Genomic DNA, 15,968 nt, shown 5'->3' with positions numbered 1-15,968 from the left:
TTTTGTGTACATGTCCTTCTAATTACACAATATATGACACAATGTCACAATTATGTTAAATAATTTGTCAAGTGTGGCCTATTACATTTGCGACTAACTGGTTGGTTTTTGGATAAAAGTAATTCTTGGAAGCTGGTCCCTCTCCATTTGCTGCTGTAGTTGCATAGCAGTGAATTCCCAGCTTGCAGGAAAAGGGAGGATGCTGTGGAATGTCACTCTGGAGGTATGAGGTGTGCCCCTAGTTGTGCTATGGTTCCTCTGTGATGTTGCAATTCCTTTAGCTGTTTGCAGACGGTCGTCATGTTTCTGTCTCCTCTTCCAACTTTTAACTTAAGATTGTGATTTGCAGGACTGTCAAATACTTTTAATGGTAGCAGAATCACTGGGAACTCTATTCTGAATCTATTGGATGCTACATCCTGGGGAACCACCCTGAACACCACTGGATTCTACGTGTATGAAAGCAGGTCCCCAGATTAATTAATGGATACTTTTGATCTGAGCTCGTATAAATGGCATATTTTTGAAATGTTATGATGAGAGAAAATTTGGATTTTCATGGTGATTGCAAAACGTATACTGGTCAGCAAAACTGCAAGACTTTAATGGGCATGAAGTGCTAAAGTCCTTTAGAGACAGGATTGTCTGCATTATTAACATGAAAGGTATTTTTCATTTAGCCGTCTCTTCAAAACTATTACCGAAACATTAGGAAATTACTTGAAAGCAGAAAATCTGGCATAGTTAATATAGATCGCAGCCAGAGCTTCCCAACACTATACATAACCAAAAATTGTCTTAGAATGTGAATCATTTGAATAATGAACAGTGCTACCAGCTCTGTGGAGGATAAAAGCATTTAATACGTAAAATAAATGTCATCTGTAGGTAGCTGAGAAAATCTTATCTACGGAGGACACCCAGGCTTCAGTAGCTTTAAACGCTCTCCTTCTATCTATATGTTATTTACTTTTTCCTTTTTCAAGGTTGAAGAAGGGTCATTATTGTTCTGTCACTTGCCACTTCCGCTGACAAGAAATGTATTGCTCGCTCCTTTAACTGGGGAACTGGCTACTATGTTCCTCAGATACACTTGAACTGCTCAGGAACCCTCTTCATAGCGTTTCTTCTCCATGTAGATTATTTTTTTTTGTGATCAGTGGCAAGAGTGTCCTTGAGAACTGCTGCTGTGCAGCACGGCCCTTGAGAATGCTGCCTCATTTGGTTTGCAAGAACGCATGTTAATGACTCTACAGAGGCTGTGTGGGAAACTGTTTTCAGTTCTTGCAAGTGGCCCTAACAAATCAGAAGGGTTAAAAAACCCCACTTCATTAGCCATGAAAATTACTTAATATTCTGAATTTTCATGTAGAGCCTCTGTACTAATTATTCCTTTGATAGCAGTAACCATGAAAAATATTGCCTCTCTTCTAAAGATGCAGAAAATGAAAGACAAAGCTTTTGAAATGTCAAATATTAAAAAATATGTTTTGATTTTGGTATCTTTATTCCCCTTATCTGAAGAGCTTTTTATTAAATAAACATGAACTCTGTTCAGCAACTTTCTAAAGACTTTAGTTCTAAAGGAGAAAAAGTAGCTAGCTGAGAAGAAACAGATGGGGCTGCTGCTTCCTATGTAAGAGGCGCAGATGAAGGGCAAGCACAAGGCTCCGCTCTCTGGCACAGGCTTGTGCTTTGCTGCTGAGGAACGTCAGGCCCCAGCACTGATCAACTGGCATCCAGCTTGTCCTGGCTTTTAGCTCCTGCCACCCTGTCCAGTCAAAAGCAAAGACGACGCTGGCCTGGCTGGCTAAACCAGCCTGGTGTGGCTGACAGCAGGAGGTGCAGGGGAAAGCGTGGCTTCATGCTGCTGCTCAGAAAGAAAACCATACAGAGCACAGAGCTGTCATACACAAATATGAGGAAACCCCAGTTGCGAAGAAAGGAAGCGAGAAGTGGGGCTTCATACATTTTTGGAATGGGAAAAGTGCCCTGTTAGCTCTGTGAAATCTCTGGGGTTGTTTTTTGTTTGCACTGACAAACAGTTCAAGTGAAAAAGATCCAATGCCCTGGTAAGACTCCTAGAGTGGAGGAAGTCAAAGTGGAAATGCGCAGATGTTGCAAAGCCCAGTGTTTGCTTCTTAGGGATACAATGAATCTGCAGAATCTAACAAAATATAGCAGTACTTTTCTGTGTACTTCCAGCCCCACGGGGGCTTGCTAGCCATGATAGGGTAACGTTACCCATTTGTACGGTGGTAATGTCTGTAATTAGTGGCAGTGCTGAGAGCTCCTTCCAAGGACATCTTAGCCCACAAGGTAATTATGAGCTCATTACTGGCAACCAGCACATCACTGCATGGAGGTTTACCCTTGCTGGAGTCACGCTTCCCCTTAGGGAGTTTGGGCCTTCTGGAGTTTCTTGTCTCAGACAATACAGTAATTGGACATTATTCCTTGCAAATCACAGCGTCACTGAAGTTGGAAGGGACCTCTCGAGCTGATTTTGTCCAACCCCTTACGCAAGCAGGGTTGCTCAGGGCTGTCCAGTTGGATTTGAATATCTTCATGGATACTCTACCACCTCTCCAGGCAATCTATTCCAGTGTTCGACAGCCTTCACTGTAAAATAGTCTTCTAATGCATTCAGATTAAATTTTATGGTTTTTTAATTTGTGCCTATACTTGCACAAACTGTGAGTAGTTTTGGATAGTTGAGCCTGTTGATTTATTTCTCAAATTCTAGTAAATCCTAATTCTTTTCTAAGGCACACTTGGCCCATTACGGATGACTTTTTGCCACTTCAAAAGTACAAAGCCTTTAACTGAAGAAAGGGTGGAGACTATCCCATCTGCATTGCTCAAGAATAATACTTCAGCTTCTTTAACCGTTATGTTATCAGTCTGGTGAGAAAAAGGCACCACTATTTACAGTAAAAGCTGCTGTTTTGTTCTCAAATGCATTCAGTGTCATGGTGCTGCATTAGTTGTAGATTGGTAAGATTTGATCAAGGCAGTTTGATGTATTCTAAGTAGCAGCTTATTCTGTGCAAGTAATTTTATGTGCAACCCTTTAAGCGCAGCTGTGACATAACTACTCCAGCTTTTGCTGTGTTCACTTGTCAACTCAGAAACTGCCCTGGCCATTCCTTGCTTTATAGAGGACAAATTTGCTGGTGCCACAGTTACTTAGTGATTATGTAAACAAAGGTCACGACTAAATAATGTACCCGTGAGCTAAAAACCATTTCTACAAGGAGGTAGGTGTAGCCACTTGAGAGCAGGTGAGCAATGCTGCAGCGCTACTTCAGGAGTTACTAAGCTTCATTTCTTGAAATACAAAATGTGAGGAAAGGTCAACTGTGTAAAACAAGGCACACACACGAATACCAATATTTTAGATACAAATTTAGGAACGTATCTTTCAGTATTGGTTTAGCATGATTCATTATACCAAAAAAAGTTCTTGAGAATGTTTTTGTGGACAAAGTGTAGAGCTCCAATTTATGTAATGGTGTAAAATGCACACCCAAGAACTTCTGTAGTAATCATCTATGGTCTTTGTTTTTACTGAATTGTCTGAGAATAATATGCATCAATATTCTGGTTAATTCTATTTAAAACTTCAGCTTTAAGCCAGCTGCCATCACAGCTTTACATGAGATATATGTGAGGCTAAATATTCCAGACTCTGGGAATTCTGAGGATTGTTATTTTCTGGTTTGCAACTGGAGGAGCACATTAATGCAATGCAAGACAGAAGCGTTCACATAACAGCAGTAAGGAACAGAAAGCAAACAGGAATGACAAGACAGTTGGGTGGCTGGGGATTTCTTTTGTTCTGGAAACAGCAAACCTTGTCTCTCCTCATGTACTATCAGCAATTAATTGTTAGTTTTGTTTCATACTGGCAGGACCAATACTGGTTAAAAGATCTATTTTGGGATGCATTTGTTTCTCTGTGCCTTCAGAGTCAGCATCAAGGTAAGAGAGGTTTCCAAGTTTTGGCCTTTATTGAGCTTAGCCTATAGGCAACATGAAATTATGATTTTCACACAGAGTCTGATGACGACACCACCTTTTGCTACATTTAACATTAGAGATTAGTCCAGGCTTAGTGGTTCTTACAATGTATTTTTCACCCCCTATAAAACTTAGATTTCCCTTTTTACTTTTTTCTCAACTAATTTTGGAAAAGTGTTACAAATTTTCTAGAGTCCTAAGCACCTGGTCTGATGTTTATATACGTATAAGATCAAGCCTTATCTGCAAGTAAAATCATGTTGTAATTCTAACATGACATGCTGATTTTTGTCCACATCATCAGAAAATTACATTGCTACCATTCTAGGTAAACAATTATAAGCTGCTTCTGAACAATGTCATTCTTTCTAGGTATGTTTTTATTTACTTTTTCCTTCACTTCCTTTGAAAATAAACAAAAAAACCACACCGGAAGGAAAAGGATTACATTTCATAGGATTCTATATTGAAATTTACGCGAAACACTGTTAGAAGTTCATAGCAAGATCTTTTTAGATTTTTTCTTCCTATAATGCAGTTAAAAAAAAAAAAAAGGCTTTGTTGTTCAGTGTCTGTCTTGAATCAGCAGCCCTGCAGGAGGGCTCCATAAACACAATCTGGGTCTGCTGTAGGATCTCTTTAACTAGACACACTAGAAGTCAGTACACAAATAAATACACATTATTTTAAGTCAGGAAAAAGTGCTCACTCTTAAGTTTTTATTAAAATTGAACACAGGGAAGTATTCAAACATACTTCTGGTTGAGAATCTAGACAGCTAATATGTTTTCAGGATCATCTGGCTTTACAGTATTCCAGAGTCGCAGCATACATTCAGAGGAACACGAAAGTAAGTGAGCACGTCGTTATTCAGCCAACAACCACGAGATCATCACTAACAAACTGGTAAGTGGGGACCTCAAGGTTATAGGGAGCAGGACCTTTCCTGATTCTGCCCGAGGCATCGTAATGGGAGCCATGGCAAGGGCAGTAATAACCGCCAAAATCTCCAGAGTTAGCAATGGGCACACAACCAAGATGAGTGCAGACACCTACTAGTATGACCCATTCTGGTTTCTTTACTCTGTCTAAGTCATGCTGAGGATCCCTCAGTTGAGACACATCGACTTCAGCTTCCTGATTAATCTCTGCCTGGGTTCTGTGACGCACAAAAAGGGGCTTCCCTCTCCACTTGAAAGCCATATTCTTGCCTTCTGGAATGTCAGATAACTTGATCTCAATCTTTGACAATGCTAGCACATCAGCAGAGGCACTCAGGCTGGAAATAAACTGGGTGACAACGCTCTTGGCAGCGTATGCAGTTGCTACACATGTTGTTGCAGTTACCAGGTAGGAAAACCCTTTTCTGGCTTCACTGCTGCTTTGAGAAGACGCAGTGGAATCCAGGACTTCTTGACGACGATAGGCAGAGAAGTCAGGTACCGCGACATCGTTATGGACACAACGAACGCTGGCAGGTGCTGCAAGAAAAAGAATATGAAACAACAATGCTTTCGGGTAAAAAAATATGATGGTATTTTAAGTTATACCTTTTAAATAGCATTTTTGGAATAATGGGTAAAAGTTATTGCAAAGTCTGGGTAGCATTCCAGTAATTATACAGGTTTCTAATACCTCTGTTAGTTAGTACTTGCTATCCTGTTACACGGTCAGCAAACCACCTTCAAGAGCAAGTGAAAAGATGCAATTTCCAAGTGCTGAAAGAACACACACACAAAGCGGCCTCAGTAATAATGGGCTGGACTGATTTGCATTTCAGGGAGAATGACCACCCCTTGGCCAGAAATCAGTTCTGCAAGAAGGACTTGGGAGGAAATTGACCTGGCTGATGCTTTTCTGAATAGTGCATGAAGTCAGGGCGGGGAGGGGGTAAAGGATTTCCAAACGAGGAAATAGTGATGTTTTTGACATAGTCAATCTACTGCCTGGAACTGTAAAACACACCCTGTGTTCTTACTATACCTCTCTGCTTTGATGCCCCTTAGTTAAATCTATTATTGAACTAAACAGAATTTACTTGCATCTTCCCAACTGCAAAATAAATATCCACCCAAGAGTCATCACAAGGAAGCAGCCTTTCATGCACCCTTAGATCTATAGTCATAACTCATGTTATCATAATGATGACAGCCTGGAATCAAATACCGCATCAAATATTAAAAAAAAAAAAAAGGTAAAAGCTAGAACGTCTCAACTAGCTCGGGACTCTAGTTCTCCCAGCCTGCCAGGTCGGACACCGAACCCGGAGGACACGCTCTCCAGCCGCTGCGGTGAGTCCTGTGCGCTCCGGGCGGTGCCCGAGAAGCGCTGACAGAGGCGGCAGCACCGGCGGGCCCAGCCCGTGCGGTGCCCCGGGACTCGCCGCCCGCGCCCCCCGCCCGGCTCCCGCCCGCTGAGCCCAGGGAGACGCGGCCGCCGCCCGCCCCCGCCCCGAGCGGCTCCCCCGGCGCTCCCCCAGGGCCCGGCCCGCGGCGTCCCGCCCCCCGGCCCGCACCGTTAAGGCTGGCGCCGGCGACGAGGCCCCGCCGGGCCGACCGGCCGCTCATCGACTCCCGGCAGAGCAGAGGCCGCTTCGGCTCCAGCGGCACCTTCTCGGCCCGACGCGCCACCGCCGGCGCCAGCGGCTTCAGCGGGCCGGGCACGGCGTGCGCCGCGGCCGACAGGTAGGGCGCGAACGGCCCGGAGCGGGCGGCAACGGACAACATGGCAGCGGCAGCGGGGCCGGTCACAGCTGCGACCTTCCCGGTGGTGCGGCGGTGCGCACGCGCGCTGACGTCACGCTGTCGCGCTGTAGAGACGTCAGGGCAGCGCCGGTGGGTGACGGTGTCACACGTCACGGCGCAGGCGCCGCTGTCGCAGCCGTGAGGCGGAGCGGCCGCTGCCGGGTCGAGTCCCGGTCCTGCCGTGGCCGCCGCTGCCCGGCGCGGGAGGGGGAGCGCCCGGCCGGAGCGGCCCTCGGACCGCGGGGGCGAGCGGGAACCGCTGAATTGTTTAACGGAGCGTTGTGCTGCGGGGCGGGTGGTGACAGTGAGGGGGCTCGGGGGGTTGCGGGGGAAGTGGCACAAGATGGGATTGTGAAGTCGTGGTTTAGCGTCAGGTTGGGTCTGGGGGAGCCGGTAGGAAGGGGGAAGTGCGGCGGGTAGATGACGCCGTAGGTGTCTCGGATTGTGACGAGCCCTGTGAGGCTGAGGGGCGAGCAGGGGCACACGCGTTCCCCGTGCCAGGACAGCACAGCCTGTCCCTTAGTCGGGAACGGTAAGAATTGATCTTAATTCCTTGCTCCGTTCTCAGTCTATCATCTCCCAAGCATTTTTTTAATATCAAGGTACCATTTCCCCCCCCCAAAAGCCTGGTTACCTTAACCTACTTTGGTGTGGAGACCTTGAGCATGAAGAGAACTTTGAGCAACTGTGTACGGTGTCAAGCACAAAAGGGCCTCAATCTTTGCTGAGTTTCAGGTGTTACCAGCAAACAAATTGTTTTTCAGAGTAGCCCAAATTCATCCCAATTGCTTTCTTTTCAGAAGCTACTGTCTGAAAATCTCGCTGCTCACTTGTCCCAGGTGTCAGTTTCATCTCAGGCTCCCTCTAAAGTTTCCTGGGACCAAATCATTGGCTTCCCCTCCAGTACAGTTAGAGTAACTTAGGAGTAGTGATGGGGCTGATCCCACTGTGCCTGTTTCCTGCCGGGGCTGGGGCTGGGACTGGCTGGGGAGGTTTGTAGCAGTTTTGTTAGTGCTGTCACCTCCAGAGCTAGTTTGGAGACCTGTTTACATAAAGTGCTTTGGTTGGTGATTTTATTCTTCTTGGCATTATTTCATACAAGACAGTTAAGCACTATTAGAAACCTTCCCTTCCCTCCCTCTTTCTGTAATTATTTATTTTATTGAGGTATTTCTGTTTAATATTAACTTGTATTAAGTCCCATCCTTGAATACCTCTGATGATACTTCCTGGCAAATTTAAGTTATTAAACTTGAGAACATTTCTAAGAAGGGTTCAGGAAGCACTGCGGGGACACATGAGTGGTCCTGTGCCTTTTCTTCACTTCGAAGATTCCTTTAAACAATTAACATAATCCCAAAACACCTTGGAGGGCTTAACTTTCTTTCCCTTGCTACTCTTGTGACATCATTTGAAGGTGTGTAAATGCTATTCAGAAATATTACTTGAAAGAAAAATAACATTTCTGAGATAATGCATGCCCTTTATTATTTCTCTTGTTCCTTATACAGTGTATGATTTTTGCCCTTTTTTTTTTTTTTTAGCTTGTCTATTTAATTTTTTGTCTTCTCATAGTCCTGCTGGATCAGTTGCGAAGTGGGAAACAATTTTTTTCAGCTTGTCATAGGAAATTGGCGAGTGATAGATTTTACATCAAGTTTGAGAAACACAAAGCATGTTTTACAATACACTTATGTTAATAACCACATTTCTGTGGGCAGCCTCGAGCTGCCACAGCTCCAGGGTTTTTGTTGCTCATAAGCACGTTCAGTTTGGAGCTCAGACTGCTGGGGAAGTTAAATAGTTCCCCAGAAACTCATAATCGGTGATTAGCAGGGCGAAGGAACACAGCAGCTGTAATTATTGCCAAAAATATATTTCTTCCATTCTCAATCACAAACATGGGCTGAGATGCAAATACTTGAGTCTAATTTTTATCTTCGCTCAGATCAGTTTCACTCAGCCGTGTGAACGGTGTGGGAAGCTTGCTGCTGTTGTACCTTTAGATCTGTGCAGTTAGCGTAAAAAACCCCACCCTCTCCTCTCCTACATACCTCAAACAGGAAGAATGTGCAGAGTTGCTTTCCTGACAATAGACTGGATTATGTTCCAAAAGTTTCTGCTGTGTTTTTGAAGAGCAAAAAGTTAAATAAAAAGCTCAGTTTCTAGGATTTTTTTTTTAACTGATGATGCGCACTTCTGTTCCTGTGTGGATATAGAGAAATCAAAATATTTGAAAATATTTATACCCAAGTAAATATTTCGGTAGATTTAAATATTCTGTTAAGAATATTGTATATCTGGTCTGAGAGATAACAATAGATTTGGCTTGACCTGCCAGGGTAGTCCTAAAATGGTTGATGGTATTACTCTGTGGAGCTTATAAAAGGAAAATTAACATACTTTTTTGTTTTTAAAATTACTTCTTCTAAGATGATATGCCAGCAGCATGCAAGACAGAAATCTTTATCCATTTGTATGTTTGGTTTGTTTAATTAGATAATTTCTGTGATTTCACCCTTTTGACTGCACTGAAAAATAGTCTGACACAAAACTACGCTGCTGTCAGCTCCTTCCCCCACGCAACACACAGCAAATGGCATCCTCCAGACAAATGAAAGCCAAACCCACTCCCAGGGGCTCTTCTGGAGGTGGTAGTTCAGTTCATAAAATGAATCTTGGCAGATACAGGCCATTGACACTGAGGAAGGGCGGCACTTGAAGAGACAAGAAGATGAAAAGCCGTAGTAGTGTTTCCTCCCTTTGCAGCAGAGAAGCTGTTGGCTGCCCCCGCAGAGCTCCAGCCTTGACCTACAGACCGGCTGCTGGCCAGGCAGTGGCGCTGGGAAACGAAGAGTGTCTTGGACTCTTTTTGGAAGCACCAACACAACTCTCTAACAAAGTTCTTCCTCTGGGCAAGGTTCCGGTTCTCTCAATTTGGGATGATGTTCTCACCCAAAACTTGTTTACGTTAATTGCAAGGATAGGAGGACAATAGATACATCACATAAATGAATCTTCGGCTGAAGGAAAGATCTATTCTTCTGCTAAAACTAGGGTGAATAAGTAAATATCTGTGGGTTGTTTTGTTGGGGTTGGTTTGTTTGTTTTTGTTGGTGTTTGTTTTTTTCCTCCCAAATATTTTTTACTTTATAGCATCAGTCTCATGCTTGACTTCTCACAGCTTCCAGTGCTAAGATTTAGTTCGATAGTAGGTGGATACACTAGTAGGTGTATGCCTGCTCCAGTCAAGCCTCTTAACTGGTTCAGTCCTCTAAAATTTTCCCAAAATGCCAGATAAACTTAACCCAAAGATATGTTGTGAAGGTATTTGAGCTAAACCATCATCTAGAAATCTAACCACAAGTTCATTGAGTTGTGTATTGACTTCATTGGAGGCAAGATTCCACTTGAGATTTCCCTGAATAAGGGAATTTCTTCGAACAGTTGACACGTGTCCACCCTCTTGTCATCTCCCCCTCATTCTTCTCCCTCCTCCTTGCATTTCAATATTAGAAATTGTTGGATAATTTATTAGTTCTTTTTGAAGCATGAGAAAACTTGACAGAGAGTACAAAGTTGAAAGTAACTAATTCTATAACAGTTTCAGATCCATGCTAATCATTAATTTTGAGTAAAGGTGATTTTCTTTTCAAACTGCTTCTCAGAAGGCTCTTCCTCCGGCTGACCAGTAGGACTTCATGCACATGACAAGCCTCCTGGGAGCCCTCAGGGTAAAGAGCAGCATCACTGCAAGTCGTGGAGTCACCCAGGGAAATCCAATGGCTCTGCAGCTACTTGTGTAGGAACTTTTTGGCTTTGTCTGTCTGATTGCGAGATCACCTATGAAAGTGTCACAGAATCTGAGATGAGTATTTACTTGCTCTAACAGGCCCCATCCCTTGCAAAGGAAATCTGACAAGTAGTGGAGAGCAATATATGACTTCAGGTAATAATTTTCATTTTCCAGTTCCACACAGATCTGATTGAACTGCTAGAGAATTATAGATTGGAGTTTAGTCAAAGACAACTTCCAGCTACATTTTCTCGGTGTTGATATTGTAGATTTTTATTTTAAGTGGTTCACAGAATGCTATTTACATTTTTTAATTGCTTCATGAGCATGGATCAATCGGCAAAATACAGCTGTAATTAGTTCCTTTTAATAGCAAAGAGCTCACTAATTACCATGCTGATTGTATAAACCAAGTTTTTAGCCAATAAAAAAGCTCCTGCAGGCAGTGTCCTTCCACCTGGTGAGGGCCAGGCAATTCTAATTAAAAAATAAGAGGAAGTAATTTTTCTTTAGTCTGTTTCAAATCCTAGGGAAAAAAGTGTGATCACTCACTTTCTATATGTGACATCATCTGAAATTAGATGCTTCCACAGGTCTTTGAAAACACTACCACCAAAGTCTAAAAAATACCTTGCTACAAACACTGTCTTTTTTTCTGTTCAGAAGGAACATCTTGCAGGTGTGAGGTTTAATCTGCCAGTGAGCAGGTGTTTGCCATTGATTTCATTTTGGCTAGGATATGTTTCCTGATTCCTGTCACTGCAGCAGGGTGACAAGTGTGCATTGGTCCCCAGCAGGGACCCTGGCTGCCACAGGCGTGTTACCAGTGGGCACTGGAGAGCTCTCGTCAGCTGAATTTGATAGCACAAGATCCCCACAGTCTCATATCAGAAGAGTCCTCTTGCAGGCAGCATTAGCTATGCTAAAATGGAACTTAGAATGAACATTTGAAAAAGGCCCTGGGTTCTTAGTTATTGCAAAGCCAGGGGATGGTGGTTCTGGCATTCGGCTGGAGCTTGAGAAACCTGTGGGCCTTGCGGGCAGCTTGGGCAAATTGGAATGTGCCTTGTTAATACATGAAAAATCGTGAGGTGCTTTGAGGTTGGGGCTAAATAAGATAATTAGACTTTAGGCAGAAAGGAGCAAAAGAAAGCAAGTCTGAAAGCTTTTCTTGTTTTTGTTCTGTATTCACTATCTTTCCTTATCTTTCAAAGGAAAAATTATTTCTGGGAGATGTGAAAGCCCTTTCCCTTTAGATAATTTGGAGGAAGGGAGAAGGAACGGTGAAGTATCCCTTGGGACTACTGCCTGAGCTAGACCTAGTGAGCACATGCCATTCATGTCTGTAATGCAACCTTATTACTTCCTAAAATAGTTAATTCCTGTTGGATTTATGGCTATCACACACATTGATGCTGTGGAAACAGCAATTGTCAGAAAGCTCATTTTCACAATTTATTTATCTAAGGAATTTATAATGCTGTTTGACCTTTATTCTTAATCAAGATACTTTTTTTTAATGGGTCAACTGAGAAAGCTTTATAGCACATAGTTCAGCATCTATAAGCACGGGTGTTGGGGGTGATGCCAAACACTTAACAAGAAGAACTGATGCAAATCCCAATTTTATCTATAATAATCCCATATGACAATGTTACTGAATATTCAGTGTCTCATTTTAAATGTGTATGTGTGTCTAGCCTTGCTTCTTGTGGATAACTATGTTTATCAGAAATTCACATCCGTACTCATCTTTCAAGCAGAGACCAGGCTGTGTACAAATGTCTTGCTCCTAAAAATACCACACTGGCAGCAGAAATATGTATGTATCAAACAACATGGATCACTTTTTCCACAGATGATTTTGTTTTGTTCTGTGGGTGAAGAAAGAAATTCGCTTTTCAGTCCTAGAAAACCAGTATTTTTTGTAAGTGGTACAATTCTTTAAAATATAAATGAGAATCCTCTGCCTTCCTTTTCTCTGTGGGAAAACAGATTATTACCTTTTCTCTTGGGATACTTTAATTCAAAAAATTTTATTTTTTAATAAGTAAAGAAAAAAATTGAAAATATGGACATTGCATTGTATTGGGATAAAATTGTTTATTTGATTGTTTGGTACAGAATATTAATGTTTTTGCATGGAGGAAAATGTGTAAGCCTTGCATTGTACATTTTATTTAATTCATTCTGCCTGCAGATACTAATTTAATTCATTTTCATTGATTTAAGGAATGCATTTGAGCTGAAATATTATGCTTAAAGGCATCAGCAAGTAATATAATAGGACTGTACCTGTAGTTCAGGCTGAAAAGATAAAAGGAAAAGAAACTGTTATTCCTAAGGAGAATTAAAAAGGAGGGGAGGAAAACCCTTTTTAATAATGGTTCATTTTCTTCCTTTTTAGTACAAAGTGATAAAAGGAAATAAATTCATGTTCCAAGCCCCAGAAATAGTGTAAGGTCATTTATGAGGATGTTATCTTCATGGGAGAAGAAGAGTTTGTCAGAAGTTGTTAATGTTGAAAGTATGGAAAGTGGATTAAAATATCACAAGGAAAAAACAGATTGTTAAGATGACAGAATAAACCTGTATACCTATTTTCCAATTTTCATCTCAACATGAAAACACAGCGTGATACTAAGTTTCAGTGAAAAGAAGCAGAATATGTCAGTCAGCAGCTTGGTAGGAAGGGAGTCGTCGTTTTTATAAGGCAGATATTGGGTTTGCTAAAACAGAAACACATTGCTAAATTAGTATTTGTGTTGCGAGAACTGTTCTTAGACAATATCCAGTTTTCACTTGGGCTGTACAAAAAGCCCTGGAAAACCTCTCTTCCAAACACTTCACTATACGGATTTCCTGTCATTGGGGACTTCACTGCAGTTTTGAGAAAGGCCGTTGTACCATTTCTGTTGGATAAGTAGTTTATTGAAATGTAAGGGCCAGCAAGCAGCATGTGAAGAGGAGATGGCCATATAAACAAGCAAAGAAGAAACACTGTCCCAATTTGCTGTATAATTTGAAGAGCAGCATATGAAGGAGATAATAGGTTCAGTCACATGTAGTATATCTATATGGATACAGTGAAAGGGATGAGCTATCAGAGGAGTAATGAGAGCACCATTTGAATACAAGGTGTGAACAAGGGCCAGATTCGGCTTGCAGAATGAAAGCTACTGATGTCCAGGTGTGTTGGCAGGGCTGATGGTGAGACAGAATAGGTATAGATCTCTCTCTTAATGTTGAGACAGAGCACCTTGCTTGAGGAACTAAAGAGGAGAGAGGTAGAATTGCATAGCAGCATTCTCAGAAAGTGCTGTAGGAACAGAGTGGCACTTCAATGAAGTATGTTTGTCAGCAGTTTCATACAAAAGGAGGTTTTAACCTTCACCTCTGGATGATAATTTAATTATTTCTCAAGTTAAGGGTAGTTTGACTCTCCATTTCAGATTTGTTATAAAATGTAGCATGATTTTTCTCCTGTTGCTCTCTTCTTTCTTGCACTAAATGCAGGTGTCCTACCATTTGACTTGTGCATCATTTCACTGTCCAGGTAGAAGAAAATTATGTTCTTTTTCTCAACCAAAAGGGAAAGTGTCTTACACATCGGTCAGGTTTACCAAGTGTTGCCACAAAACGTATGAGCCTGCTGATGCCAATTCTCAAAATTGTCTGCCTGAAAGCATGAAGTTTTGAGGCATGTGTGTTTAAAGCTGTGTTTTTACTTAAAAATATAAATTTTTGCACTTGTAGCATGACAACATCATTATAGACGAATTAGGGCAATTTATTATGATATTTTCTGTGTAACTGTGCATTTTCTGTTTGGCTTTGAGAATATACTCCTCAGCAAATCTATCAAAAATCATGGCACACTACTTCACTTACGCAGTAACATAAATCGATTCAAGAAGCTGTCTTGGCTCAAAGCATGGCTTGCTTTTTACCTGCCTGTTGCAATTCCATTTGATTTGCTTTCTTTGCTTCCTATCCCTCCCCATAAGCCATTTTCCTATTTTCATCAAGGAAAGAAATGAGAAATGTAAAATTTGAGAGAAAGGAAAATTAATGGATTTATATGACAGTTGAAATGTATTTGAATTATCGGTTTTTATCTTTTGTCACTAGTGGTGCTTAATACCAAATTCTCAAGAGCCATATGATTAATACTGTTTTCATTTTCATTCCTGTGAGAGAGAAGTATTTGCCTTTACAGAGTTTTCCTTCTGTTTATTTGCATAATTGTCTGCTTTGAATGTAACCATAACAGAAAAACCTGTTAAAGGCATCATCTCTCCATTCGTGCATGGACTCTGCTGCATATATTCAGCATTGTTAAGATTTTTTTTTTTTTTTTTTAAATTTGCAGCAGTCTTTTAAAATAGCATTTTTTGGATGAAATATAGTGTGGTGAAATAACAACTACGACTTCCCTCCTTCTCCAGGTGTCCTGTTTTGTTCTTTTCTTTTGGTGTTTTTGTTGTTGTTTTGTTTGTTTTCTAATTAATTTCTCTTAGTTACTGTACTCTGCTGTTGGCTTAGGAATTTTGGGGTGGAAGGATTTGGTTACCCAGAGATGTATTTTCTTAAAATCTACTGTGTACATTCTGTTAAGTGATCTGTATCAGCAAGTCCATAATTTCAAAATATTTGTTTAAAAGGGCCTATTTTATGCTGCTTTTTCTCCGTGGTGAGTCTGTGCAAGGCTCCTCAGCAGTCTCCTGGACTGACTGATTCCTTCCTTCCTTTGGGAAGGGGGTTGGTTTCTCCTTGAGAGGAGAGAGTGCTGCTGACCCCATACATTGCTCTCGGGTCTCTGGTATTCTCCCCCAGTTTCCTTGGTCAAAGAACATGAGTAGCGACTTGTCAAAAAGATATTTTGGATAATGTAAAGCAAGCTAGATTCTCACTGGTTTTTGGGGAGTATGTTTTGGTGCATTGTGCTTCTGTGTATGGAGAAAAGGAAATGTAATTTGCATTTTATGAGTTGAGAGTTTTGGGTGTATTTTCAACGGCTGCAGGGGCATGAAGGACTTGGGCTAGAAGTGTGTTTATTGATCTCCAAGTAAATAATAAAATGTGATCGTTTTCTCTCCACCCTAAGAACTATGTGCTGAATGCATCGTTCTTCTCCTTTAATGAATTCAGGAATTACTTTAAGGAAAATGAACTATTTTTCTTAACAAAATATCGAGAAGGAGTTAAGCACTGTAGCTCCACCAGGTTGAAAATGGTGGAGATGCGTTTATTCAGATGAGGTTTCTTCTTGTGCTCGCTGGTATTGATGTGACCTTTGTGGTCTGCACCATGATCAGCTCTATGTTAATTTTAATGGTAGCATTTGGTACTCAGCTGCTGTGCTAGTGGAGCCTCTAGTAGTTCCTTAGGAAAGACTTTAGTGA

The 15,968-nt window shown here is 41.7% G+C and overlaps 1 protein-coding gene across 1 annotated transcript; it reads right to left on the bottom strand.

Moving 5' to 3' along the window:
* Nucleotides 1-3,994: 3,994 nt before the first annotated feature.
* On the bottom strand, nt 3,995-6,811 carry LOC135992026 (cytochrome b-c1 complex subunit Rieske, mitochondrial). Its single transcript, XM_065640950.1, has 2 exons — nt 6,539-6,811; nt 3,995-5,504 (listed from the first exon to the last, which is right to left on the bottom strand). The coding sequence occupies exons 1-2, from the start codon at nt 6,747-6,749 to the stop codon at nt 4,894-4,896; spliced, it is 822 nt and encodes a 273-aa protein (XP_065497022.1). The 5' UTR covers nt 6,750-6,811; the 3' UTR covers nt 3,995-4,893.
* Between the last annotated feature and the right edge of the window lie 9,157 nt (nt 6,812-15,968).

The sequence above is a fragment of the Caloenas nicobarica genome, chromosome 9 (assembly GCF_036013445.1).
Source record: "Caloenas nicobarica isolate bCalNic1 chromosome 9, bCalNic1.hap1, whole genome shotgun sequence".
NCBI lineage: Eukaryota > Metazoa > Chordata > Aves > Columbiformes > Columbidae > Caloenas > Caloenas nicobarica.
This window is presented reverse-complemented; position numbering and strand designations above follow the sequence as displayed.

What these genes read in the sequence shown, in the direction of transcription:
- LOC135992026 (XM_065640950.1), bottom strand. Translation starts at nt 6,749, where the DNA reads ATGTTGTCCGTTGCCGCCCGCTCCGGGCCGTTCGCGCCCTACCTGTCG. An exon ending in CGCCGGCGCCAGCCTTAACG is followed by an intron (nt 5,505 to 6,538) that starts GTGCGGGCCGGG and finishes TTTTTCTTGCAG; the next exon opens with CACCTGCCAGCGTTCGTTGT.